General features: G+C 47.7%; 1 protein-coding gene and 1 long non-coding RNA gene across 3 annotated transcripts in view; both read left to right on the top strand.

The window, feature by feature from the left end:
- Nucleotides 1-331: 331 nt before the first annotated feature.
- LOC131499489 (uncharacterized) lies at nucleotides 332-7,178 on the top strand. The gene is made up of 5 exons (XR_009255909.1): nucleotides 332-427; nucleotides 1,352-1,378; nucleotides 3,462-3,589; nucleotides 5,547-5,584; nucleotides 6,873-7,178. It is a non-coding gene; the product is annotated as an uncharacterized LOC131499489 (long non-coding RNA).
- Nucleotides 7,179-11,811: 4,633 nt separating this feature from the next.
- Nucleotides 11,812-27,621, top strand: part of ZNF667 (zinc finger protein 667) — a 74,403-nt gene continuing 58,593 nt past the window's right edge. The window contains exon 1 of one of the 2 annotated variants that reach the window (XM_058707491.1): nucleotides 11,812-12,320. In XM_058707491.1, the coding sequence (XP_058563474.1) occupies nucleotides 12,140-12,320 (181 nt within the window). In that variant the 5' untranslated portion in view covers nucleotides 11,812-12,139. The remainder of the gene's footprint in view (nucleotides 12,321-27,621) is intronic. The other variant, XM_058707486.1, reaches the window with a different exon arrangement.

Genomic DNA, 27,621 nt, shown 5'->3' with positions numbered 1-27,621 from the left:
GCCTCCTGGACCACCCTTTTACCTGGATGAGTGACCTCAGAGATCCTAGGTAAGAATCTCACTCCATGCATGCCTTGGGATTTTGGTGAGAATATCTTGTCTGGTGAGAATATTCTTTGACACTTCAGTATGTGCCAAGACCATGCAGGGCGGTGGGAACCCCGAAGATGAATCTGACATGCTCAGACTTGTACATGAGCTCATAGTCTACTGGGGGACAGGTGGTTATTATGCAATATGGATCAACGTCCTGCCCATGGTGGCAAGGAGAAAAGGTGCCCGCAACCCAGCAGGGCTTCTCGGAGGAGAGCTAGCTTGTGGCGAGCCTGTTGAACCTGTTGACCCGAGAGCACTCGTCATGCTGCTTTTTGTAATTCAGTCTGTGTGTTGTCTTCCTTAGGTTTGCTGAGCCTCCAGGTGCTAAGCGGTAAGTAGTGACTGTGCTGTTTGGGTCCCACTATTTGTTCTCACTCCTGTGCACAGAAACACAGAGCTCTTTGCTTTTTTAATTAGTGTTGGAAGGGCCTTTAGATATCACCAAACCCTACGCTCTCTCTCCTCATCGTTACCATCATAAATGGTTTAACATTTTTGTCATTCATCCAACAAACGCTGGTTAATATTAGCTCCTCTGTGCTAAGTCCTGTTCTAGGTGTTGGGGAGATAGCAGGGGACGAAACAGACAGAAATCTGTGCCTGGATGGACCTTGCATTCCAGGGAGAAGAGAAAGAAAACAAATAAATAGGGTAGTTCAGTCAGTTAAGTGTCCGACTTCGGCTCAGGTCATGATCTCACGGGTTGTGGGTTCAAGCCCCGCATGGGGCTCTGTGCTGACAGATCGGAGCCCGGAGCCTGCTTCAGATTCTGTGTCTCCCTCTCTCTGCCCCTCCCCTGCTCGTGCTCTGCCTCTCAAAAATAGACGTTAAAAAAGACAAAAAAAGAAGGGGGTTAAGAGTCTGTTGGATGTTGATGAGTCTTAGGAAAACACTGGAGAAAGGAAGAGGGAAATAGAGCTGGGACAGGTTGACAGGCGTTTAGAGGGTGATGATGGAAAGTGACATTTCAGCAAAGACCTGAAGGAGGGAGCCAGTCGAGTGCACAAGAGCGCTCCAGGCACAGGGAACAGCATGTGCACAGGCCACAAAGGAGGAGAGTGCCTAGGAACAGCGCAGGGAACAGCGTGAGGGAGGAGAGTGGCTGGGAACCGAGGGACAGCAAGGAGACCAAGGAGGTCACTGCATCCCCCTCCCTCCCCAGGCACTAGAAGCACTATATCCATCCATCTCAAGCTCCCTTACTGATTTCCTCCTCCTCCTCCTCCTCCTCCTCCTCCTCCATGTTCATCTTTAGAAGAAACAAATGATTGCAAGGAAGAAGGTAAGTCATGGATCCGCTAAAACCCAACAGCCCCGTGGAGAAGACCCCAGGTAGCCGCGGGCACAGCTCCAGTACCTGTGAAGGTGTCCTTCAGAGGGGCATCCAAAGCCTTCTGTTCCTTTGTGCCACTCGTGGGTGCCCAGGAGGCCCCGCCCACTGAGGTAGGTGTGGGAAACATTCCTGTTCCCCCTGGAAATAACACGTAAGTCCCGAGTGTCAGGGCTGCGTGGCCAAAAAACCAAGAGAGGGGAAACCCGGCAATAAGAGCGAGCCTCCGGGGGACCCAGGGTTTGGCCATAAGCACTTTAAAAAAGCTTATGATTATTAAGTTCACAAAAATAGATGAGTCATTTCACCAGAGAGTTATAATTTGTTTTTTTTTTTTTTAAAAGTCAAATGGCCATTCTAGAATTGAAAATATGTAACTGAAATGAAGAGTTCAGGGGTTGGGCTTAGCAGAAAGCACGATTAGTGAGCTAGAAAATGGGTCAAGAGAAATTATTCTAAGTGCAGAACAACGGATAAAAGAATAGAAAAGTACAGAAAAGGGGCGTCTAGGTGGCTTGGTAGGTTAAGCGTCTGACACTTGATTTGGGCTCAGGTCATGATCTCAAGGTTCCTGAGTTCGAGCCCCATGCAGGGCTCTGTGCTGACATTGTGGAGCCTGCTTGGGATTCTCCGTCTCCCTCTCTCTCTGCCCCTGCCCTGCTCTCTCTCTCTCATTCTCTCTCAAAATAAATAAACAGTTTTTTAAAAATTAAAGAAAACAGAAAAAAGCATAAAATAAGAGACTTATGAGAACTGGTGAAAATTTGTAACACACGTGAAATGAGAATTTAAGAAGGAAAAGCAAGAGAAAATGAAGCTGAAGTGATGGCTCAAGAGTTAATGGCTAAGAATTTTGCGTCCTGATAAAAAAATAACCATCAAGCAACAGATTTTAAAAGCTCTGAGAATGCGAAAGGGAATGAATATAAAGAAAACCACTTCTAGGAACTGCCACAAAATAGTTTAAAACCACACAGGGAACATTTTTTTTTTAATGTTTATTTAGTCTTGAGAGCGAGAGAGAGAGACAGAGCATGAGTAGGGAAGGAGCAGAGAGAGAGGGAGACACAGAATCCGAAGCAGGCTCCAGGCTCTGAGCTGTCAGCACAGAGTCCGATGTGGGGCTCGAACCCACAAACTGCGAGATCATGACCTGAGCCGAAGTTGGACATTTAACTGACCGAGCCATCCAGGTACCCCTGGAATCCCCACCCTATTAATATAAAGAGGGAAAAAAATCATATTATCATCTCAACAGATACAGAAAAAAAAAAAAAGATAAAATCCAACAGTCATTCCTGATTACAGAATAAAATCCCAGCACACCAGGGATGGAGAGAACATCTCCATATGACAAAGAGAAGCCCCCCCCGCAAACTCACAGGGAACAACCTGTTCGATGCGGACATCGTGACAGATTTCCCAGCCCCCAGCTCATGAATGGACGGCTTTCCGGGTCACCACTTCTACTGCCCATCGTACTGGGTGTTCCATCCTGTGCACGTCCTATCCAGGCAAGAGAAAGGACCTGAAAGTCAGAAAGGAAACTCATTTTACATAGATGTTACTTTGTACCTACACGGTCCTAAAATGCTTATTGCAAAAATTTGGGGCTTTCTGTATGTAATACTTGAACAAGATGTTTCGGATGACAAGGGCAGGGAAGGACGTTGGGGAGGTGAAAATCACATTATGTCTGAAGCGGGGAGACCGCGTGCTCAGATCTGGGTGTTAGAAAGACCCTCCTGGCACCCTCATGGAGGCTGGAGGAGGCTTGAGGGACAGAAAGGTGAGCAGGAGGCTGGTGAGTAATCGGGGAGGACAGCACATGTAGCTGGCTGCTTGTCGGGTGGACAGGAGGGATGGGAACCAGCAGCAGGAGACCAAAATTTCAGTTCAGGGCGTCAGGTGGAGATGTGGTGCAGAGAGGTCAGGAGGGGACTTGTGCTGGGAACAGAGATTTCGGAAGGGCAGGGATTTCTGGATGGGGACGGGTATATCCTCAGCGTGCATCCTTCCCACCGGCTTCTCCCAGGGAAGATTTCCCTAGCCACTGCCACCTCCACCAAGAAACCACCCACGAAACGGACCAGATGGAACTTGTTGAAATGCACTTATATGATGGTCACCTTCCTGTTTGTGTCCTACAACAAAGGAGACTGGGTAAGAAGGAGCCTGTTACCTTTGAGGGGGGAGGAGGAAGGGGGCAGGGAGGAGGGAGGAGGGAGGGGGGCAGGAAGGAGGGAGGGGGGGCAGGAAAGAGGGAGGAGGGGGACCGGGGAGGAGAGAGGGACAAAGAGGAGGGAGGAGGAAGGGGGCAGGAAGGAGGGGGACCAGGGAGGAGGGAGGAGCAGGGAGAAGGGAGGGGGTAGGGAGGAGGGAGGGGAAGGGAGGAGGGAGGGGGTAGGGAGGAGGGAAAAGGGAAGAAGGATGGCAGAGACAGAGACGGAGGGCACAGAGAAGGGAGGGAGTGAAGGAGGTGCCAAGCAAGGGAAGGGGTAGGAAGGAAGACCCCCCCACTCTGTAATTCGAATCACCCCTCCCTCACTGTCTCTCTCCACTCCCTACCTCCATCCCTCCACCACCAGGCTTGGCTAGGAGACACTCCCTTCTGCACTAACAGGGCCCCAGAGTCTCCTCTGAAATACTACCATTCATTCATTCTCTCTCTCCCTCTCTCTCCATGTAAATAAGGTAGGTTCTTAAGGACCAAGTCATTTACCAAGCAGTAAGTAGAGGTCTGGGGGTAGAGGTTGGGGGGCGGAGGCATGGGAATATTACCTGCAAGAAATGGCCAGTAATCATTCATTTCATCCGCAAACTCAAATATTTACACATGCAGCAGGTCCCTTGCTGGATGCCGGGACTACAAGACCCCACAAGGTCCCTGGACCCCACAAGCTCACAGGATAGGGGCAGGACGGAAACAAAACAAACAGTGAGCTCCAGGAAAGGAAGCGAATCAGGGGATCTGTCAGAGCACGCAAAGCGGTGGGCTGCTTTGCTGGAAAAGCCTAGCTGAGCTGGCGGAAGCAGCCTGCCTTGGGAGCTGCAGGGACATGCAAGGCAAAGACCCCGAGGCTGAACTGCCCTGTGTGCCTCTGAGGGACCAAAGGAAAGTCTGCATGAGTTGGGAGAGCCAGAGGGCGTCCAGCTCACAAAGGGGCCCCATAGACCGCGGCGAGAAGGAAGTTTTATTCTAAGTTTGGTGGAGAGCCATCCGCAAGATCTGACGTCAAGTAGGAAAGGGTGGGTCTGGGTGCTGAATGAGGACAGGGCAAGAGCGGAAGCAGAGAGATGAGAGAATGAGGTCCGAGTGGCCGGCAGAATACCTGGTGATGAGGTAGTGGAGATGAGGAAGACCACCTGGTGGTTCTATAAGAAGTGCTAATGGGGGGGCGCCTGGGCGGCTCAGTCCTTTGAGCGTCAGTATTCAGCTCAGGTCATGACTTCATGCCTCATGGCTCTTGAGTTCGAGCCCCTGAGCCCCGCGTCGGGCTCTGTGCTGACAGCTCAGCTCCGAGCCCGGAGCCTGCTTCGGATTCTGTGTCTCCCTCTCTCTCTCTCTGCCCCTCCCCTGCTCACGCTCTGTCTCTCTCTGAAAAATAAAATAAAAATGCTAACGGATTGCATGTGAGGGACGAGGAAAATGGCACCAACGAGATGAGCCTCAGGCTTAGACTTGGGCCCTTGGTTAGACCGGTGGTTCTCCAGTGGGGTAACCTTGCCCCCCAGAGGGCACAGCAGCATCTGGGGATACTGTTGGCTGTCATGACTGGGGACGGGGTGCTACTGGCCTTTAGTGGGAGGAGGCCAGGGATCCTGCTCAACATCCTGCATTGCATAGGCCAGCTACCCCCAAATAAACAGTGATCCGGCTCAAAATGTCAGTAGCGATCAAGCTGAGAAACCCCAGGGGAGAGGACGGTGTTACTGATGAGAATGGGAAGAGCTGGCTGGAAGATGGGACAGAAGGTGGGAGGTGAGGGCCGTAGACCAGCAGGCCCTCAGGGTGTCGCAACAACAAGGAAGGGGAGAAAGCCAGGGGAGGAACTTGACGTACCTCACCCCTCCTGTTTCTTTCTCTGTTTCCGGTTCACTTCCTCCTCAACCACCCAAGTGTTACTGTCACTCCTGTAGCACGGAAGTGGACATCAGGTACGTGACGGCCAGAAGGGCATTTTCTCCTCCCAGCCCCTGGTAACCACCACTCAACTCTCTGTGTCCGCATGGCTTGGCTCGTTCTGGACGGATAGTGTCATAGACGTGGAACCACACACCACGTGGCCCGTGTCACGCTTTGCGCTTTCCAGGTTCATCCAGGAGGTGGCAGGGGTCACGCGTCCGTTCTTACGGTGGCCGAGCAGTCTGGGTACACCTCATCGGCCGGCGGGACCACATTTCGTTCTACGTCCCACTGAAGGGCATTTGAGGTGTCTTCCGCCTTTTGACAGTTGTGAATAGTGCTGCTGTGGACATGTGTCCAGGCCTCTGTCTGAACACTTGTTTTCAGTTCTTCCGGGGACACACTTGGCCGCGGGGTTGCTGCTGTTGAACTTGATTGAGGAGCTCAGCAAGCTTTTGTTGAGCGACGATTCTATGGTGGATCCTTGAGTAGCTAAAACGGCTAAATGGTGAATTTTATGCCATGTGGATGTTACCTGTTTTAAAAACCTATAAAAAGTGGGGGAGGCTGTAGTTTGAGGACCCCCGCACTGCGCTGCGAGACCCTCTGGGAGCAAGTCCACCGGACGGATGTACCCCGGGGACCCCAGCACGCACTGCAGACCCTGTACACTTGCTCCCTGCCCCACCCTGGCGAGGCTCCAGTGTGCCAGGCTGGGGGTACCGGAGCCGGGGGCGCGGTGCTGCAGGGGGCACGGAGGGGCCGGGGGCGCAGAGCAGCCGGGGTCACAGAGAAGTGGGGTCACGGAGGGGCGGGGTCTCAGAGGGGCGGGCGTCTCGAGGGGCCGGGGTCATCAAGGGGCGGAGTCACAGAGGGGAGGGCGCACAGAGCTGCCGGGATCACGGAGGGGCGGGGTCACGGAAGGGCCCGGGGTCACGGAGAGGCTGGGTCTTCGAGGGGCGAGCACCCCGAGGGGCCGGGGTCACGGAGGGGCGGGGTCACCGAGCTGCCGGGGCACAGACGGGCTGCGGCAGGGGAGGTCCTCGAGGTCAAGGAGAGCGCCCTCTGGAGGGTGACTGGCAATCAAGTGAGTGTCCTGGAAGGCCGGACGGTGACAGACGGAACTGGAGGGGCGGCCTCCTTCCTCCGCGTGGTCGCAGGAACCCTTCGGAGGGGGAGGCACCTGCTGGGAGTGACCAGGTGGAGCCCCGCCCTCCCCGGCTCAGACCCCGGGACGCGCGTTCCAGTCGGTGGAACGACCGAGCGGCGGCGCAGAGCGAGGCACATCTACCTTTCTCCCCGCCCTCTTCCCTCCCCCAGGAACGACCCCTGCTGCTCTTTCTAGCGACCCTGCTCTGTCCCCTCTGGGCGGTCGCCAGTCCTTCATATGCCCGCTAGTCTCGCCTCCAAGAACCCTGTCTGCCCGGGACCGCCAGTTTGGAGAGTGACGGACTGGGTCCTCTGAGGGGTGACACCTGTCTCTGCAGGAAGGTGTCCCTAAGGGTCCTGATGAGGTGGACCCAGGGCGAGCGAGGGCCCTCAGGGGGCTTTCCACACCGCTGTCCCTGGCCTCTTCCCCCCCCCCCCCCCACTGTTTCTCTAATTAAATGTACACTAATTGAGACCGTGAGGGCTCAGTTCTTCCATTCACACGACACTGAGAATTAATACCTTGGGGTGGGGGAAGGGGGCCAAGAATCATGTATACCCCTTAATTCTGGCAATCACCCCATGAAGAATTCTGTTATACTGTTCCTGTTACAGGTGAAGAAACTATAGCTCAGAGGGATCGATAACTTGTCCAAGGTCACACAGATGACAGGTTTGACTCATTCCAAAGTCTTTTTTTTTTTTTTTTTTTTTTTTTTGGTATAAAGATTTAGGTCTCCCAAATGAAGAAATAGGCATCTGAAGATGTAGTGATCTCGAGACTAGGCTATGTCCCAACTGTCCCACCTGAGTGGACTTTTGCCCATGTTTGAGGATGTCCATCGTCCTGGTTGAGAGCTTGGGCTCGAAGGAGGAGACGGGTTTCTTGAGTGCAGATCCCGGTGCCACCACTTACTGGATTGTGACCTTGGGGAAGTTATTGTCTCTCTGTACCTCATTTTGTCATCTGCAAAATGGGGGTACTGACAGAGTAGAAGCCCTCTTATTATCATGATCAGAACCAGTCATTTGTTCATCACAAAGTTCATTAAAATGGCTAATTAAAGCTACCACCAGGGTGGCTCAGTTCGTTAAGCGTCTGACTCTTGATTTCAGCTCAGGTCAGTATCTCACTGTTCATAGCATCAAGCCCCAAATTGCGCTCCATGCTGATAGCGGGGAGGCTGCTTGGAATTCTCTCTCTCTTCTCTCTCTGCCCCTTCCCCACTCATGCTATCTCTCTCAAAATAAATGAATACACATTAAAAAAAAACTACTTTAAGACATACAAATGTACACTCATTTGGTCTGATGGAACCGAAGCTTTGTTTTGTTTTTATTTTTATTTTTTATTTTTATTTTTTTGTTTTGTTGTTAGTACGTGTCTACAGACCTACAATGTTCAATTTGTCCTTTCAAGGAGGAGCAAAACGACAAGCATTCTTGCAGAGCGGTTGGAAGGTAGAAATTCTAGACTAAAACAAGTGAAAAAGTCCATTCTTACAGCTGTCTTACCCATTCGAATTTAATACATTTTTGTCGTTCTGCTTTTTTTTTAAGATTTTATTTTATTTTAAGGAATCTCTACACCCAACATGGGGCTCAAACTGACAACCCTGAGATCAAGAGTCACACACTCCACTGACTGAGCCAGCCAGGAGCCCTGGTTCAGGCATTTTAGAAAGCACTGTGCCTGCCATGGGCTTTCCGAAGCCCTGGACACCAGCCAGTGCTTCTGAGAGAGAGGATGGGGAACATCAGTGACCCCAGGAGTCACTTAAAACTCATGTCTGCTGGGGCACCTGGGTTGCTCAGTCAGCTAAGTCTCCAACTCAGCTCAGGTCATGATCTCACGTGGGTTTGTGGGTCCGAGCCCCACATCCGGCTTTGTGCTGACAGCTCAGAGCCTGGAGCCTGCTTCCATTCTGTGTCTCCCTCTCTCTCTGCCCCTAACCTGCTCACATGTTCTATCAAAAATAAACATTAAAAAAAAACATCTGATTGGGGTGCCTGGGTGGCTCAGTCCATTAAGCACCAGACTCTCGATCTTGGCTCAGGTCATGATCTCACGGTCAGTCGGGTCTTGTCCAGTATGATGAGACACTTGCCGGCAGGCCAGTCTGAGGACCCAGATGGGGTCCTCCAGGACCAGCCACGAGGGTCCTTGGCTGTGCACAGGATAGAAACCAAATGTGAGCTGGCAGGCTGTGAGAGCAGACTTTATTGAAGGTAGAGAGAGAGTGCAGGTATAGACACAGTGTGCAGGAGACTCAGGAAGGTCAGAGCCTCGGTTTTGCTTGAGGTTCAGGGTTTTTTATTGAGGATTGTGGTCTGGACTACAGGTCCTCTCAGGCATCCAGGAACTGGTTAGAGCAAAGACCAGGGCTCAGGTGTTATTCCCTGGAGCCAGATCTTGGCGTAGAGAGGTCTAGCCCCAGTGGTGGAGATCTAGAATGCGCATATGACGGCTTTATTGGGTCATTTTCCCCTGGTCCTTCATTAGATTTTGCCAGTTCCAAAGAAATCATTAACTCCTTGTCCCCTACAAGGAGGACATACATTATTTGCAATATGAAGCATGTGTGAAGTTGGGGGTGCAGGCCCTAGCAAGAATAGAAAAGGAGCAAGAAGCAGGTTTTTATGGAGTTCTTCGGTTTCTCTATCTCAAAATGTGATTATGTTTGTTCTTGGCAAATAGGATGCCACCTTTCCCGCCCCCTGGTGGGAAATCCACTTAAAGGAAGAGTGGGAAGGCAGTCAATAAGGAAACAAAGGCTTGACTATACTCTTCAGAGGGTGATTGCACACACTGAGGGTAATTTCACATGCTTGAGCCCCAGTGACTACTTGAGCACGTAAAACTAGTTTTCCAAGTCAACTAAAGTCCTGAATTAAAGGGGGTGGGGGTGTCACTGGGTTGGCACAACTGTGTCTGAGCTCAAGGAAGCTGTCATCATTTCTTACAGCAATTTGCATACAGACCGGGTTGCTACCTTAATAAAAAGAACGCGTATCTTTATGACCTTTGTACATCCAGTCACCTTCCCGTCTTAAAAAAAATTTTTTTAACATTTATTTATTTTTAAGAGACAGAGCACAAGCAGGGGAGGGGCAGAGAGAGGGGGAGACACTGAATCCCAAGCAGGCTCCAGGCTGTCAGCACAGAGGTTGATGTGGGGCTCAAACTCACGAACTGCAAGATCATGACTTGAGCTGAAGTCACTTAACTGACTGAGCCACCTGGGCGCCCCCAATCACCTTCCCTTTGATGGTGGTGCTGGTGGTGGTGAAGTGGGGCTCTCTTGAACTTTATCTAAACTGAGTTTTGTTAATATGCCAGCTCATCTCAGCAATCAATATCAGATCCCCCCCCCAAGTTTTACTGAGGTATAATTATCATATAACATTCTATTAGTTCAGGTGTACAACATGATTTGGTATTTGTATATATTGAAAAATGATCACTGCAATAAGTTTACTTAACCTCCATCACCACATGTAGTTACATAATTTTTTTCTTATGATGCGAACCTTAAAGATCCACTCTGGTAGCAACCCTCAAATACCCAGACATCAGATTTTAATCACCTGGTGAGAGTTTATGAGGTGCCCAAGTTATTTGAAAATAGGACCAGTGCTTGGGAAAACCCCTTAATTTTTTTTAAATGTTTATTTATTTTTGAGAGAGAGACACACAAACAGAATGCAAGCAGGGGAGGGGCAGAGAGAGAAGGAGTCACAGAATCTGAAGCAAGCTCCAGGCCCTTGAGTTGTCAGCACAGAGCCTGATGTGGGGCTCAAACTCACAAATCATGAGATTATGACCTGAGCCGAAGTAAGATGCTTAAACAACTGGCCACCCAGGTACCCCTAGGAAACCCCCTTAAAAAGCAGTGGTTCTTCAACGGGACTGAGTTTGCCTCCGAGCGGACATTTGGCTGTGTCTGGAGACATTTTTTGTTGTCAAGACTAGTGGGAGGGCTGAGGGTGTTGCTCTTGGCCTCTAGTGGGCAGAGGGATGCTGCTTGACACCCTACAATGCACAGGACAGCTCCCACCCCGAGGAATAATCAGACCCAAATGTCAATTATACCGAGGTTGAAAAACATGGGTTCACTTTTTTCTCTACTTGCTCAAAACAAGAAGTCTGCGGCCAGCTCCCCGTTTGGTCATAGCTGTCTCCCTGGCACCAGCATTTATCAGACATTTAATAACGACCTGTTAGATGAATCAACGGATAGCACGAACCTGTCATCAAGGCCCAGAGCAGGCAGGGGGAGGTGGGATGCTCCTGAGAGCTCAAAGGGACCTAGTTTGCCTGGAGGCAGGCTTGACATGGAAAGTCTACGTTTCCAACCAGTGCGGAGCAAACAAAACAAATGGGGAGCAAGTAAAAACGAGTGAACAACCTGCAGCGAAGTCTCTGAGCACTTTCTGAAAAGAAAGCACCCTAAACTGACCGGTCAGAGGAGTCCCTTCCGCCCCGCTCCCCGGCTCCGCCCCGCTCCCCGGCTCCGCCCCGCTCCCCGGCTCCGCCCCGCTCCCCGGCTCCGCCCCGCTCCCCGGCTCCGCCCCGCTCCCCGGCTCCGCCCCGCTCCCCGGCTCCGCCCCGCTCCCCGGCTCCGCCCCGCTCCCCGGCTCCGCCCCGCTCCCCGGCTCCGCCCCGCTCCCCGGCTCCGCCCCGCTCCCCGGCTCCGCCCCGCTCCCCGGCTCCGCCCCGCTCCCCGGCTCCGCCCCGCTCCCCGGCTCCGCCCCGCTCCCCGGCTCCGCCCCGCTCCCCGCCCCCGCCCCGCTCCCCGCCCCCGCCCCGCTCCCCGGCTCCGCCCCGCTCCCCGGCTCCGCCCCGCTCCCCGCCCCCGCCCCGCTCCCCGGCTCCGCCCCGCTCCCCGCCCTGCTCCCCGCCCCCGCCCCGCTCCCCGCCCCCGCCCCGCTCCCCGGCTCCGCCCCGCTCCCCGGCCCCGCCCACCGCTCAACCTCACACCTCCCATCTTAGGCGCATGCGCCCACTGCCTTCCCTCGGCGCATGACGTCACCACGCAAGGGGCGGGCGGCGAGCCAGAGGTATTACCATGGCGACCGCGGCCCGCTCTGCGATGCCCGCTGTGAGGGCAGAGCCCCCTGCAACCGACCCCAAGGCTCGCGAACGGGTCGGCACTGTGGCAAGACCTGGCAAGCTGGGCCAGGGAAAGGAGGCGGGGACTCCTGCGTCGGAGACCTTTCTCACTCCCAGGCACCTCCTGTTTGTTTCTCTGCCCCTTTGAGTCTACGACACCCAGAAGTTTCTGGGCCTCGCTTTCCTAGGCCGTCAGTCTGATGGTTGCCCTGGAGACAGCCAGACGCCGGAAGCTTGACGCATAAGGCGGGGCCAGGCTGGAAGGAGGATTCCGACTGGCAGAGATGCCACACCGCAGGCTTTGAACGACAGGTCGGGGGCGCACATGCGCGTTGAGTTGGCCGCGCGCATTCGCGGTCCGTGGTGTCCAGGGGTCCGCGAGCCTCGGTTGCCTGGGCAGTGTCGCAGGTCGCGCTGGTGGAGGGACGCCGAGTCTGCGCAGGCGGGGCGCTCCGGACCTCGATCACGAGTCCAGAAGTGCCGGCTCCAAAGAAGTGCCTCCGGAGGTGAGTGCGACCCCCGGTTACCCCCGGGTTTCCGAATGCAATGCCCAAGCTCCTAGTAACAGCCCCCACTCACCGACATGTGACGTCATAGCTCCCATCGAGGGGAAGAGGGCAAATTTGAAGGTGTCGTAGATTCTGAGTCGCCCACTTGTACCCCCACCCCCCACCCCCTCTGCGACGGGGAGTTTGGGTTGGGACCCTTTCGTCCTCTGTAGGCCTCAGTTTCCCCTTTTGTGAAATGATCTTTGGAGTTACTCTGCCCCTTACTAGCTCTGAGACCCCGGGCAAGGTGCACACACTCTGTGCCTCCGTTTCCCCCAAATTGAGGGGGATGATAGAATTTGACTCTCTAATGGAACCTTAGGACAGTGCCCCGCACACCGTGACCTCTCAAGTGTTAGTGTCTGATTGTCATCGTCGTCATCTTTGGTTTGGGGATTTGGACAAGTCCCTCGCCTACTCTGGAGTCTCGGTGTGTTGATTTGAGAAATGGGCGTAGTGGGTTTTGTGAACGTTAATCTTGCTTCTCAGCACACAGCCAATGACTGTCTAACCGGTGGGATGCTACGGGGTTTGGTGGTAGGACCCTGTAATTCCAGAAATCTGCCCTTGTCACGTCCACTGCTGCACGACCCTGGTCAGTTCTCGTCCTTGAGGAGCTCTGAGTTTCTTCAAGTGGAAAATTATGGGGACGGACTTCTAATTCTCACTCTGGTCCAAGCACTGGCCCTAACTTTGCTTGGGCAAGCTGTCCTGTCCATCTTCGCGTCATCTGTAAAATAACCAGGGGGAGCTCAGTTGACTTGGAGGTCACTTTGAATTACAGTCAGAAGGTCTGGTGTCCCTCTCCTCACCCCACCTTACCCTCCCTTTGTATCCAACATCTTATTCTTAGTCTCAGATATGCCTTCATTGCCTTTTTTTAATGTTTATTTATTTTTTTATAACTTTTTTTTAAATATATGAAATTGTCAAATTGGTTTCCATACAACACCCAGTGCTCATCCCAAAAGGTGCCCTCCTCAACACCCATCCCCCACCCTCCCCTCCCTCCCACCCCCCAGCAGCCCTCAGTTCGTTCTCAGTTTTTAAGAGTCTCCTATGCTTTGGCTCTCTCTCCCACTCTAACCTCTTTTTTTTCCTTCCCCTCCCCCATGGGTTTCTGTTAAGTTTCTCAGGATCCACATAAGAGTGAAACCATATGGTATCTGTCTTTCTCTGTATGGCTTATTTCACTTAGCATCACACTCTCCAGTTCCATCCACGTTGCTACAAAAGGCCATATTTCATTCTTTCTCATTGCCACGTAATACTCCATTGTGTATATAAACCACAATTTCTTTATCCATTCATCAGTTGATGGACATTTAGGCTCTTTCCATCATTTGGCCATTGTTGAGAGTGCTGCTATAAACACTGGGGTACAAGTGCCCCTATGCATCAGTACTCCTGTATCCCTTGGGTAAATTCCTAGCAGTGCTACTGCTGGGTCATAGCGTAGGTCTATTTTTAATTTTTTGAGGAACCTCCACACTGTTTTCCAGAGTGGCTGCACCATAATGTTTATTTATTTTTGAGAGAGAGACAGAGACAGAGCGTGATTGGGGGACGGTCAGAGAGAGGGAAACACAGAATCTGAAGCAGGCTCCAGGCTCTGAGCTGTCAGCACAGAGCCTGTCGTGGGGCTTGAACTCACGAACCATGAGATCACGACCTGAGCTGACGTCAGATGCTTAACCGACTGAGCCACCCAGGCGCCCCTAATGTTTATCTATTCTTGAGAAAGACACACAGAGTGTGAGTGGGTCTGGGACAGTGACAGAGGGAGACACAGAATCCAAAGCAGGCTCCAGGCTCTGAGCTGTCAGCACAGAGCCCGACACTAGGATCCAACCCACATACCTCCAGATCATTACCTGAGACGAAGTCTGATGCTCAACCGACTGAACCAACCAGACGCTCCAGTTTTGTTTTGTTTTTTTTTAATTGTCTAGCAAAATTGAGCTAAGTCATGTTTCCCTTGCCCTGTCTCTGAAATCAGGGTAACTAGGTCAGTGCCCCTCATGACCTCTGGAGGCCCAAATCCTGTGGTCAGGAAGTTATTTTTTCATTTCTCTTTCAGGCTTTCTCAGTGAAGAGGTAAGTTTATCTGTAGCAGCTTAACGCTTACCAATCCCTTTTATCAGGTTATATCTGTTTTCATTGTATTTGCTGTTAGGACTATCTTTATGGCAGGTGATACTGGGTTTCCATTTGGGGCAGTATATGAAGTTTCATCTTAAAAATGAACTTAGGGGGCGTCTGGGTGGCTCGGTCAGTTGGGCGTCCGACTTCGGCTCAGGTCATGATCTCACGGTCCGTGTGTTCGAGCCCCGCGTCGGGCTCTGTGCTGACCGCTCAGAGCCTGGAGCCTGTTTCGGATTCTGTGTCTCCCTCTCTCTGTGACCCTCCCCCGTTCATGCTCTGTCTCTCTCTGTCTCAAAAATAAATAAACGTTAAAAAAAATTTTTTTAAAAATTGAACTTAGTACACAGGGACACCTAGGTGGCTCAGTGGGTTAAGCATCCAACTTTAGCTCAGGTCATGATCTTGTGGTTTGTGAGTTCACACTTGATCTTAGCCAAAAGGCCGAGAAGCGATTGTGGTTTGTGAGTTCAAGTCCCGTGTCTGGCTCTGTGCTGACAGCTCAGAGCCTGGAGCCTGCTTCAGATTTTGTGTCTCCCTCTCTCTCTGCCCCTCCCCCGTTCATGCTCTATCTCTCTCTGTCTCAAAAATAAAGGTTAAAAAAAAATTAAAAAAAAAGGGGTAGCCTCTACTCTGTTTTTAGAGCTTGTCTTGTGTCTGCCGTGTCAAGGAGGCACATCTTGAAGTGGCGTCGTTTATCCCCTTCTGTGCTGTCTTTCCCCTCCTGCCGCTTGATCTGATGCATCCTGTTGTGAGTCCACACAGTGCTTGCCGACCTGCGTCAGGATCTTGGCTCTGTAGCTACCTGGCTACGGAGGTGATGGCGAGCAGTCCTCCTGTTCAGGACGGTGGGTTATGTCACCTCCCGGGATTATCACAGAGTAAACAGGCTAATAACTACAGCTCTTAAAAACAGTGCCCGCCACACGAGTCCAATAACCGTTGGTGGTGGTTTCAGTTGTTTTTCTTCTGATAGTAAATGTGAAGTGGCTGGCGCCTAATTGCTTACCGAGATGACACATAGTATCTGTTTAATACAATTCATATTGCTAATAGTAGCTGCCATGTACTGAATATTCACTATGTGCCAAAGTGGGTAAAGCACTCACGTTACCGCACCTTCGCCGTAGCCCCAAGAATGTAGTTTACTCTCGACAATCCCCGTTTCATCAACAAGAAAATCCAGCCCAGAGCGGGCTGTCCCACTTGGGCAGGGCCACAAAACAAGTGTATAGCCTGCTCGTCCGCTGAATGTCAGAACCTCCCGTGAGCCTTGCTCTTTTCTACCTCCGATGTACAGTGATTACATAGCGATATACATGTGTGATTTATAATAACAAATAATTTATTTGGTCTTCATCCCCATTTCTGGCACAGATCTCCTAAAACCTTGGAATTTCCTTGGAATTGAGTGATGAAGGTGCCTTGAACATGTTCATGAGGTGACTTTCTGAAAGCACGTAGGGATGGGACTGGTTGCCAAGATAACTGACCAAGTCCTGGAGGGTTGGAACTTCCAGCCCCCACCCCTCTGATCTCTGGGCGGAGAGAGGAGTTGGTGGTTGGATCAAACACCAATGGCCAGTGATTTAATTGATCATGCCTATGTAATGGAGCCGCCCTAAAACCCCAAAAGCATGGGGTTCTGAAAGCTTTCAGGTTGGTGAACATGTGGAGATGTGGGAGAGACCCAGACACCCTTTCTCCGTACCTGGTCCTGAGCATCCCTTACATCTGGCTGTTCTCAAGTTCTGTGCTTTTATCATAAACCACTAATCTAGTGAGTAAAATGTTTCTCTGGATTCTGTGAACTGCTCTAGCAAATTAATTGAACCTGAGGAGGGCGTCGTGGGAACCTCTGATTGACAGCCGGTTGGCCAGAAGCACAGGAGACAACCTGGATTGGTGTATGAAGGTTGGGGGGCCAGTCTTGTAGGACTGAGTCCTTCACTGTGGGATGTCACACTATTTCTGGTAAGGTGTTAAAATCGAGTTGAATTGGGGGCGCCTGGGCGGCTCAATTGGTTGGGCGTCTGACTTCGGCTCAGGTCATGATCTCGTGGTCTGAGTTTGAGCCCCGCATCGGGCTCTATGCTGACAGCTCAGAGCCTGGAGCCTGCTTCAAATTCTATGTCTCTCTCTCTCTCTCTCTCTCTCTCTCTCGGCCCCTCCCTTGCTCACGCGTTGTGTCTCTCTCCCTCTCTCTCAAAAATAAATAAACATTGGGGCACCTGGGTGGCGCAGTCGGTTAAGCGTCCGACTTCAGCCAGGTCACGATCTCGCGGTCCGTGAGTTCGAGCCCTGCGTCAGGCTCTGGGCTGATGGCTCGGAGCCTGGAGCCTGTTTCCGATTCTGTGTCTCCCTCTCTCTCTGCCCCTCCCCCGTTCATGCTCTGTCTCTCTCTGTCCCAAAAATAAATTTAAAAAAACATTAAAAAAAAAAATTAAAAAAAAAAATAAATAAACATTAAAAGGAATTTTTTTTTTTTTTAAATTTTTTTTTTCAACGTTTTTTATTTATTTTTGGGACAGACAGAGACAGAGCATGAACGGGGGAGGGGCAGAGAGAGAGGGAGACACAGAATCGGAAACAGGCTCCAGGCTCCGAGCCGTCGGCCCAGAGCCCGACGCGGGGCTCGAACTCACGGACCGCGAGATCGTGACCTGGCTGAAGTCGGACGCTTAACCGACTGCGCCACCCAGGCGCCCCTAAAAGGAATTTTTTAAAAAAGAGTTGAAATTGTAGGACCCCCAGCTGGTGTCAGAGAACTGCTTATGGTGGCAAGTGGGGAAAAAACCCAAAAGGCATTACAATTGGTGTCAATTGGAACATGTAACCCCATTCTAGATTCCTGGGGCCCCATTCCCCCAAGAAAGATCCCTTCTTTCTTTTGACTCTAACAAGACCTTGACAGAATAACCAAGGGTCTGCACAGCACCCTTATAACATTTCCTTTACCTCATGCAGTTTGGAATCACGTGGGGGGCTCCATCCCAGACACTGGGCTTCATTTGGCCCCAGGTGGTGCTGCTCCAATTTTTTTAAAGAAATCGTATTTGTGTGACTAGATGGAGGTGTTAGCTAACAGTGGTGTTAACCATTTTGCAGTATAATTGTATCCAGTCGACACACTGTGCACCTTAAACTTACACAGTATCATGTGTCAGTGATAATCAAGCTGGAAAGAAGAAAGAGTTCCTCAGGTGCTCAGTCCAGATTGGGAACCACAGGGGTAGAGATTCTTCTACCCCAAGAAGAATTTCCTCGTTCGTTCCTTCACCTCAGAGTCCTTTGGGGTGAGGTGGTGTGGGCAGAGGTTGGGCAGACAAACGAATGGGCAGCCGTGAGTGTGAAAAGCTCTGAGATGAGGAAAAGTATAGGATCCTGAGGGACCACAAGCTAATAAATGCTTCCTCCACCTAAGCTGGGAGAGGGGAGGCAGAGTGGGGGTTACCCCAGGGAGGATTTCTGGGAGGAAGTGCAGTGCAATCTAAAGGAAGGGAGAGATCGGATGAAAGTGGGCATAAAGGGGATACATCACTCTGCCCGTGTTCCATTAACACCGGCTGTGAGGGAGGCTAAGAAGGGTAGCCTTGACTCAGGGTGGCTATGGACCAGCTCAATGTCAGGGTTCCTTCACTGTTGGGAGCAACCAGCAGAACTGACGGTCAGATGCATCTGGTAATAATAACCAAGCAACTGTGGTAATAATATAGCAACTAATTGCCATTTGCCAAGCACACACTGTGCAGCAGAAGTTAGGCTGAACGCTTGACACCCAGTATGGCCTTGAACCCTTCTGGCCACCCAGAGAGATGCTTTGTCCGGTCTTATAAATGGGGCCTCTCTCTGAGCCTCCGTTCCCTCCCCCCCCCCCCTCCCCGTCACCATATAGGAGGCACAACTCTCTATGTACACTTGTGAGGATTTAAGGAAGTCACATCTGATGCTCCCAGCACACAGTAGGAGCTCAGCAGATGGTAGTTGCTTTTCCTAAAGCTATCGAGTGCCATCTAGTGGTTGAGCAGCACACAGCCATGGTGCCACCTGGTGGCCACATCCCGCAATTGCTCAGCCGGGCTGAGGGGTATTGCTTGCACGCAGGCGTTCTCAAACTCGGCTCCGCGTGCGGGGCAGGCAAATGCTGCAAGTGAGGGGTGTTGGCAGGGTGTGAGACATAGAGAGCGATGGGGATAGTTGTGGACGGAATCCATCCCTCATCTCCAGCAGAGTGCTGCTATGTGGGGATGCAGACTTACCTAGAATTCCCCTAAACTGTGATTTTTTTTCCACCCCAAGGAACGCCAATTCATGTGGAAAGCGTCTCTATTTTTAGAGATGGGCACTGATAGAAATTGTTTTGCAAACACTGTGTTGGCCAGACACATCCGGAGTCTGACTATAGCCCATGACCCATCATTTTTGTGACATCTAGTTATATGGTCATGTATGACTTTTAAAATAAATCTTAACCTCACCCCCATTTTTGGTGATTGTGGTGGTTAATTTTATGTGTCAACTTGACTGGATCATGGGCTGCTCAGATACTTGGTTAAAGATGATTTCTGAGGGGCTCTTGACTGGCTCAGCACTGGAGTATGTGACTCTTGGTCTCGGGGTTGTGACTTCAAGCCCCACGTTGGGTGGAGATTACTTAAAAATAAACTCTGGAAGAAAAAAAAAGGTGATTTCTGTGCGTCTGTGAGGGTGTTTGCGGAAGATGTTAGCATTTGAATCAGTAGACTGAGTAAAGCCAAAGACCCTGCCTTCGTGGTTGCCATTACCCAATCCACTGTGGGCCTGAATAAAACAAAAAAGGCTAAGGAAGGGGCAAATTCTGTCTCAGGCTGACCCCTTGGTGTGGAATTTACAACACTGGCTTTCATGGGTCTCCAGCGAGCAGATGGCAAGCTGTGGGTCTTCTCAGACCCCATAAACACATGAGCCGATTGGTCCTAAGAAGCACTGTGTGTTGTATGTAAGCAATGAATCACGGGAATCTACTCCCAAAACCAAGAGCACACTGTATGTTAGCCAATTTGACAATAAATTATATTTTAAAAAAAGAAAAAAAAAAGAAATCTCTTTATATATATCCTATTGGTCTGTTTCTCCAGAGAATCTTAAGTTGTAGTGGTTATTTATTAATTGCCTATTATGTGCCCCATGCTTTACCTGCATTATTGTCGTATAATTTTCCCTGCAACTTAAAGGATAGTGATTATTAGCTCAACTTTAAAATCATCAATTTATAATAGGAACCTTTATTTAGCTCTGAGCACATGTTAGAGATTTTGCTAAGTGCAATATATTGATGACTTCACTGAGTTTCTATGCCAAGTCCTTAAGGTGGATTCTGTTGTTATCCACGTTTTGCAAAGGAGGAGACAGGCACAGAGAAGTTGAATGCCCCCCTTCCTATTTTTATAGGTGGTGTTTTGACTTTTTTTAAAATTTTATTTTATGTTTGAACATGTAAAATGTCCACATGGTTCAAAAGTCACTGGGGCGCCTGGGTGGCTCAGTCGGTTGAGCCTCCGACTTCGCTCGGGTCACGATCTCACGGTCCGTGAGTTCGAGCCCCGCATCAGGCTCTGTGCTGACAGCTCAGAGCCTGGAGCCTGCTTCCGATTCTGTGTCTCCCTCTCTCTTTGGCCCTCCCCCCGTTCATGCTCTGTCTCTCTCTGTCTCAAAAATAAATAAAAATGTTGAAAAAAAAATTAAAAAAAAAAAAGTCACAATTTTTTAAATTTTTTTAAGTAATCCTTCTACCCAACGTGGGGCTCTAACTCACAACCCCAAGATCTAGGGTCACGTGCTCCACTGAGTCAGCCAAGCACCCCAGTTGACACTCATTTATACCTTCCTAATTTTACTTAAGAATTCATTCTGGAAATATTCTTTAACAGGTGCCAAGTTTATCCAATCCTTTCTGTGTGTGTGTGTGTGTGTGTGTGTGTGTGTGTGTGTGTGTATGTGTGTGTCTACATCCTGGTCAACAGTGATTACAGTGATTACAGTGTAGTTTTTGGCATTGTCATGAGGAGTACTCCATGGTGGTTTAAATTTATTTTTGATTTCTAATCAAACTTAGCAGCTTTCTACTAATCATTGATGATTCAGGTTTTGCTTCTGTAAATTGCCTGTCTGTATTTCATTTTTTCATTTTTCATTTTCATTTCTTTTTTTTTTTTCAAATAAGTCATTTGTTTTTTTATTGATTTTGGGGGGTATTTTGTATAATCAGGTTACAATTTCTCTGCAACAAACAGGCTATGTATGATGGGGTCATCCATCCATCCATCCAATCCATCCAATCCATCCATCCCAAGTTAACATATACTCTAATAATAATTTTGGGAATAGAATTTAGTGATTCATCACTTACATATGACACCCAGTGCTCATCCCAACAAGTGCACTCCTTAATGCCCCTCACCCTTTTAGCCCTTCCCTGCACCCAATACCCTGCCAGCAACCCTCACTTCGCTCTCTTTATTTAAGAGTCTCTTATAGTTTGTCTCCCTCTCTGTTTTTATATTATATTTGCTTCCCTTCCCTTGTGTTCATCTGTTTTGTATCTTAACGTCCTTATATGAGTGAAGTCATATGATATTTGTCTTTCTCTGACTAATTTCGCTTAGCATAATACCCTCTAGTTCCAACCATGTAGTTGAAAATGGCAGGATTTCATTCTTTTTGATCGCCGAGCAGTATTCCATTATATATATACATATATGCACACATATATACATACATACCACAGCTTTATCCACTCATTAGTCAATGGATATTTGGGCTCTTTCCACACTTTGGCTATTGTCAATAGTGCTGCTATAAACATTAGGGTGCATGTGCCCCTTCGAATCAGCACTCTTGTATCCCTTGGGTAAATACCTAGTAGTGCAATTGCTGGGTCACAGGGTAGTTCTAGTATTAATTTTTTGAGGAACCTTCATTCCAGAGTGGCTGTACCAGCTTGCATTCCCACCAGCAATGCAAAAGAGATCCTCTTTGTCCGCATCCTTGCCAACATCTGTTTTGCCTGAGTTGTTAATGTTAGCCATTCTGACAGGTGTGAGGTGGTATCTCATTGTGGTTTTGATTTGCATTTCCCTCATGATGAGTGATAGTGAGCATTTTTTCATGTGTCTGTTAGCCATTTGGATGTCTTCTTTGGAGAAGTGTCTATTCATGTCTTTTGCCGATTTCTTCACTGGATTATTTGTTTTTTGGGTGTTGAGTTTGATAAGTTCTTTATAGATTTTTGGATATTGACCCTTTATCTGATATGTTGTTTACGAATATCTTCTCCCATTCTGTCGGTTGCTTTTTAGTTTTGTTGATTGTTTCCTTCGGTGTGCAGAAGCTTTTTATTTTAATGAGGTCTCAGTAGTTCATTTTTGCTTTTGTTTCCCTTACCTCCGGAGACATGTCAAGTAATAAGTTGTTGCGGCTGAGGTCAAAGAGGTTGTTGCTTGTTTTCTCCTTTAGAATTTTGATGGCTTCCTGTTTTACATTTAGGTCTTCATCCATTTTGAGCTTATTTTTGTGTATGGTGTAAGAAAGTGGTCCAGGTTAATTTTTTCTGCGTGTCACTGTCCAGTTTTCCCAGCACCACTTGCTGAAGAGACTGTCTTTATTCCATTGGATATTCTTTCCTGCTTTGTCAAAGATTAGTTGGTCATACGTTTATGGATCCATTTCTGGGTTCTCTATTCTGTTCCATTGATCTAAGTATCTGTTTTTGTGCCAGTGCCGTACTATCTTGATGATTACAGCTTTGTAATGCAGCTTGAAGTCTGGAATTTTGATGCCTCCAGCTTTCGTTTTCTTTTTCAGGATTGCTTTGGCTATTTGGGGTCTTTTCTGGTTCCATACAAATTTTAGGAGTGTTTGTTCTAGCTCTGTGAAGAATTATGGTGTTATTTTGATAAGGATTGCATTGAATATGTAGATTTCTTTGGGTAGTATCGACATTTTAACAATATTTGTTCTTCCAATCCACGAGCATGGAATATTTTTCCATTTTTTGGTGTTCTCTTCAATTTCTTTCATAAGCTTTCTATAGTTTTCAGTGTATAGATTTTTCACCTCTTTGGTTAGGTTTATTCCTTGGTATTTTATGGTTTTTAATGCAATTGCAAATGGGATTGATTCCTTGATTTCTCTTTCTGTTTCTTCATTATTGGTGTATAGAAATGCAACCGATTTCTTTACATTGATTTTATATCCTGCAACTTTGCTGAATTCATAGATCAGTTCTAGCACGTTTTTTGGTGGTCTTTTGGGTTTTCCACATAGAGTACCATGTCATCGGTGAAGAATGAAAGTTTGACCTCCATCTGGACGATTTGGATGCCTTTTATTTCTTTGTGTTGTCTGAGAGCTGAGGCTAGGGCTTCCAACATTACGTTGAATAACAGAGGTGAGAGTGAGAGTGGACATCCTTGTCATGTTCCTGACCTTAGGGGGAAAGCTCTCAGTTTTTCCCCATTGAGGATGATATTAGCGGTAGGTCTTTCATATGTGGCCTTTATGATCTTGAAGTATGATCCTTCTATCTGTACTTTCTTGAGGATTTTTATCAAGAAAGGATGCTGTATTTTGTCAAATGCTTTCTCTGCATCTATTGAGAGGATCATGTGGTTCTTATCCTTTCTTTTATTAATGTGATGTAACACATTGATTGATTTGTGGATATTGAACCAGTCCTGCATCCTAGGAATAAATCCTACTGATTGTGATGAATAATTCTCTTAATATATTGTTGGATCTAGTTTGCTAGTATCTTGTTGAGAATTTTTACATCCATGTTCATCAGGGAAATTGGTCTGTAGTTCTCCTTTTTAGTGGGGTCTTTGTCTGGTTTTGTAATAAAGGTAATGTTGGCTTCATAGAATGAGTTTGGAAGTTTTCCATTTCTATTTTTTGGAACAGCTTCAAAAGAATAGGTGTTAACTCTTCTTTAAATGTTTGGTAGAATTCCCCTGGAAAGGCATCCAGCCCTGGACTCTTGTTTGTTGAGAGATTTTTGATTACTGATTCAACTTCCTTACTAGTTATGGATCTGTTCAAATGTTCTATTTCTTCGTGTTTCAGTTTTGGTAGTTTATATGTTTCTAGGAATTTGTCCATTTCTTCCAGATTGCCCAATTTGTTGGCATATAATTGCTCATAATATTCTCATATTATTGTTTGCATTTTTGCGATATTGGTTGTAATCTCTCCTTTTTCATTTTTGATTTTATTTATTTGGGTCCTTTTTCTTTTTGATCAATCTGGCTAGGGGTTTATCAGTTTTGTTCATTCTTTCAAAGAACTAGCTCCTGGCTTCATTGATCTGTTCTTGTTTTTCGATTTCGGTATCATTGATTCCTGCTCTAATCTTTATTATTTCTTTCTTTTTTCCTACTGGTCTGGGCTTTGTTTGTTCTTTTTCCAGCTCTTTTAGGTGTTAAGTTAGGCTGTGTATTTGAGACCTTTTTTCCTTCTTTAGGAAGGCCTGAATTACATTATACTTCCCTCTTATGACCACCTTCATTGTGTCCCAGAGGTTTTGTTCTGTCGTGTTTTCATTTTCATTGGTTTCCATGTACTTTTTAATTTCCTCTTTAATTTCTCGGTTAACCCATTCATTCTTTAGTAGGATGTTCTTTAATCTCCAAGTATTCATGGTCTTTCCAGTTTTTTTCTTGTGGTTGATTTCGAGTTTCATAGCATTGTGGTCTGAAAATGTGCATGATATGATCTTGATACTTTTGTACTTGTTGAGAGCTTATTTGTGACCTACTATCTGATCTCTTCTGGAGAATGTTCCATGTGCACTTGAGAAGAATGTGTATTCTGCTGCTTTAGGATGAAATGTTCTGAATATATCTGTTCAGTCCATCTGGTCCAGTGTGTCATTCAAAGCCATTGTTTCCTTGTTGATTTTCTGCTTAGATGATATGTCCATTGTTGTAAGTGGGGTGTTGAAGTCCTCTACTATTGTATTATTATCAATGAGTTTCTTTATGTTTGTGGTTAATTGATTTATATATTTGGGTCCTATCACATTGGGGGCATAAATATTTATAATTCTTAGATCTTCTTGGTGGATAGACCCCTTAATTACAATATAATCCCCTTATTCATCTCTTGTTACAGTCTTTGTTTTAAAATCTAGTTTGTCTGATATAAGTATGGCTACTCCAGCTTTCTTTTGATGACCATTAAAATAATAGATAGTTCTCCATACCGTTACTTTCAATCTGCCGGTTTCTTTAGGTCTAAAATGAGTGTCTTATAAGCAGCATATAGATGGGTCTTGTTTTCACAATGGGTCATTGTGATACCTATGACTTTTGATTGGAGTGTTTATTCCATTCACGTTTAGAGTGAGTACTGAAAGATATGAATTTAGTGCCATTGTGTTGCCTGTTGAGTTGGTGTTTCTGGCAGTGTTCTCTGGTCCTTTCTAGTCTTTGTTGCTTTGTTTTTTGTTTTGTTTTGTTTTGTCTTTTCTCCACTCAAGGGTTCCCCTTAGAATTTATTGCAGAGCTGGTTTAGTGGTCATGAACTCCCTTTAGTTTTTGTCTGGGAAACTCTTTATCCCTCCTTCTATCCTGAATGACAGCCTTGCTGGATAAAGGATTCTTGGCTGCACTTTTTCCAATTCAACACATTGAATATATCCTGCTATTCCTTTCTGGCCTGCCAGTTTTCTGTGGATAGGTCTGTTATGAACCTTGATCTGCTTCCCTTAGAGGTTAAGGACTTTTCTCCTGTGCAGCTTTCATTTTTTCCTTGTCTGTGTATTTTGTGAATTTGACTATAATATGCCTTGGTGATGGTTGGTTTTGTGGAATCTAATGGGAGTTCTCTGTGCTTCTTGAATTTTGATGTCTCTGTCCTTCCCCAGATTAGGAAAGTTTTCTGCTATAATTTGCTCACATAAACTTTCTGCCCCCTTTTCTCTCTTTTTGTCTTCTGGAACTTCTATAATTTGGATGTTATTCCATTTTAATAAGTGACTGAATTCTCTAAGTCTTGTATTGTGATCTTTTGCCTTTGTTTCCCTCTTTTTTCTGCTTCATTATTTTCCATAATTTTATCTCCTAAATCACTAATTTTATGCTCTACTTCATCCATCCTTGCTGTCGTGATTGCATCTTGGTTATAGCATTTTGAATTTCGTCCTGACTAGATTTTATTTCTTTTCTCTCCGCAGAAAGGGATTCTATGCTTTTTCAACCCCAGTTAGTATTGTTATTATCGTGGTTTTAAATTCTAGTTCAGACATCTTGCTCATATCTGTGTTGATTAAGTCCCTGGCTGTCATTTCTTCCTGTTCTTTCTTTGGGGTGAATTTCTTCATATTGTCATTTTGTTAATTATTTTTTTACATTTTATTTATTTTTGAGAGAGAGAGACAGAACACAAGTGGAGGCAGGACAGAGAGAGAGGGAGACACAGAATCCAAAGTAGGCTCCAGGCTCTGAGCTGTCAGCACAGAGCCCAATGCGGGGGCTCAAACCCACAGACTGAGATCATGACCTGAGCTGAAGTCGGATGCCCAGCCAACTGAGCCACCCAGGTGTCCCTTGTCATTTTGAAGAAAGAAAAAAATATTAAATAAATTAAAAAAATTAAAAACAAAACAAAAAATTGAATAAATGAAGCTAGATCTTAGGTGTGTTTTGAAAGAAGCTTATTGAAAGAAGCTCAATATGATAGAGGAAAAAGGGAAAGAGAAAATTTATATAATAAAATAGAATAAAATGAAGTAAAGAAAATGAAATAGAATAAAAAATTTGAAAAATAAAAAATAATGTAAGAAAAACAAAAACAAAAATAAAAATTTATCTTTCTGTATCCAAGAATGAGGAAGAAAAAAAGGGGGGAAAAAAGAAAAAAAAAAGGAAAAAAATAATTTAAGCAAAAACAAGCAAAGAAAACGAATAAACGAGCCAGCAAACAGAATGAAACTTGAATGACGTTACATCCAGTTTCCCCTAGGACTGAAACTCTGAAGGGTTCTGTAGTCCATACTCTAAGTGGGTGGAGTGACTTTGGTGGTCTTCTAGGGGATTTGGAGGGCGCAGTTGGGTGGGGGGTGGGGGGGTGGGGGTTGGTGTAATGGCCCCATTTTCCACTAGGTGGCGCTGCTTAGCTTACTGGGGTGGATCAATGCGATGCACATGCGGGTGGGGGGAGGGAGAGGTGGAAATGACTTCACCCAACTCCCTAGTCTCCAGCACAGGAACTTGGTTCATTCACCACCCCATGATCAAGCTCCCTACCTTTGTCTCAGGCCTCCATTCACTTCCTGCCTCTACCCTGTCAGTGTCCAAGCTCTGCCTGCTAGGTGGCACCTCCCTCCAGAGTTTTATCTTAGATGGGGTTGTGTTTGAAAACCCCCACAGACCCCTGTGGCTTGGACCCATGCCAGCCCTCTGGGGGAGGGTCTTACAGATCAATGGCCAGGTGCCAGCTTGCCCCAGAAAATGTTCATGCAATCACATAGCAGCAGAGGTTCAGAGATTAAGTCAAATCATAACACACAGCTGGCACCAGTTGTCACTGCACTCTGGTGTCTTTGTCCCAATACCAACAAATGCGGCTGCTCTCCAGGGTCTTCTGGGACCTTTGCCTGTGATGAGGCCAGGCTGTATGGCTTCTACCAAATGCACTACAAGTAGGGGAACCATTTCTCCCTGTGTAGCACACAGATCCCTCCGACCCCACTGCCTGCTCCTGGCGATTTGTCCTATTTCCTTGCCAGAGCACTGCCAGGCACTGAAATCTGGAACTTCAGACTCTGTGCTCCTCTGTTTATAGAATGCTGGTGGCATTGAAACCCTCTCCTTTCTTCTCCTCAATGGTTTTGGGGAACAGATTTCTTGTTCAGTCCCCTCTGAGTGTTTTCACTCTTTCTGTCTCTTTCTCTCCAGCTGCTTTCAGGGGAGTGCTTTTCTTGCACAACCCCCGATGCGCCACACTCTCCCCTTTCTCTTTCTCTGTCTTCTCTCTGCAAAAACAGTTTCCTACCCTCCACGGTTTTTCTTTCCCCCATTTCACCTCTCTGCACCGCGGACGGCCAAGTTCTGTGCCTCCGGTTATGCAGATTGTTGTG

This window comes from Neofelis nebulosa, chromosome 17 (genome assembly GCF_028018385.1).
Source record: "Neofelis nebulosa isolate mNeoNeb1 chromosome 17, mNeoNeb1.pri, whole genome shotgun sequence".
NCBI classification, from domain to species: Eukaryota; Metazoa; Chordata; class Mammalia; order Carnivora; family Felidae; genus Neofelis; species Neofelis nebulosa.
Note: the sequence above shows the minus strand (reverse complement) of the source record. Positions and strands in the feature narration are given on the sequence as shown.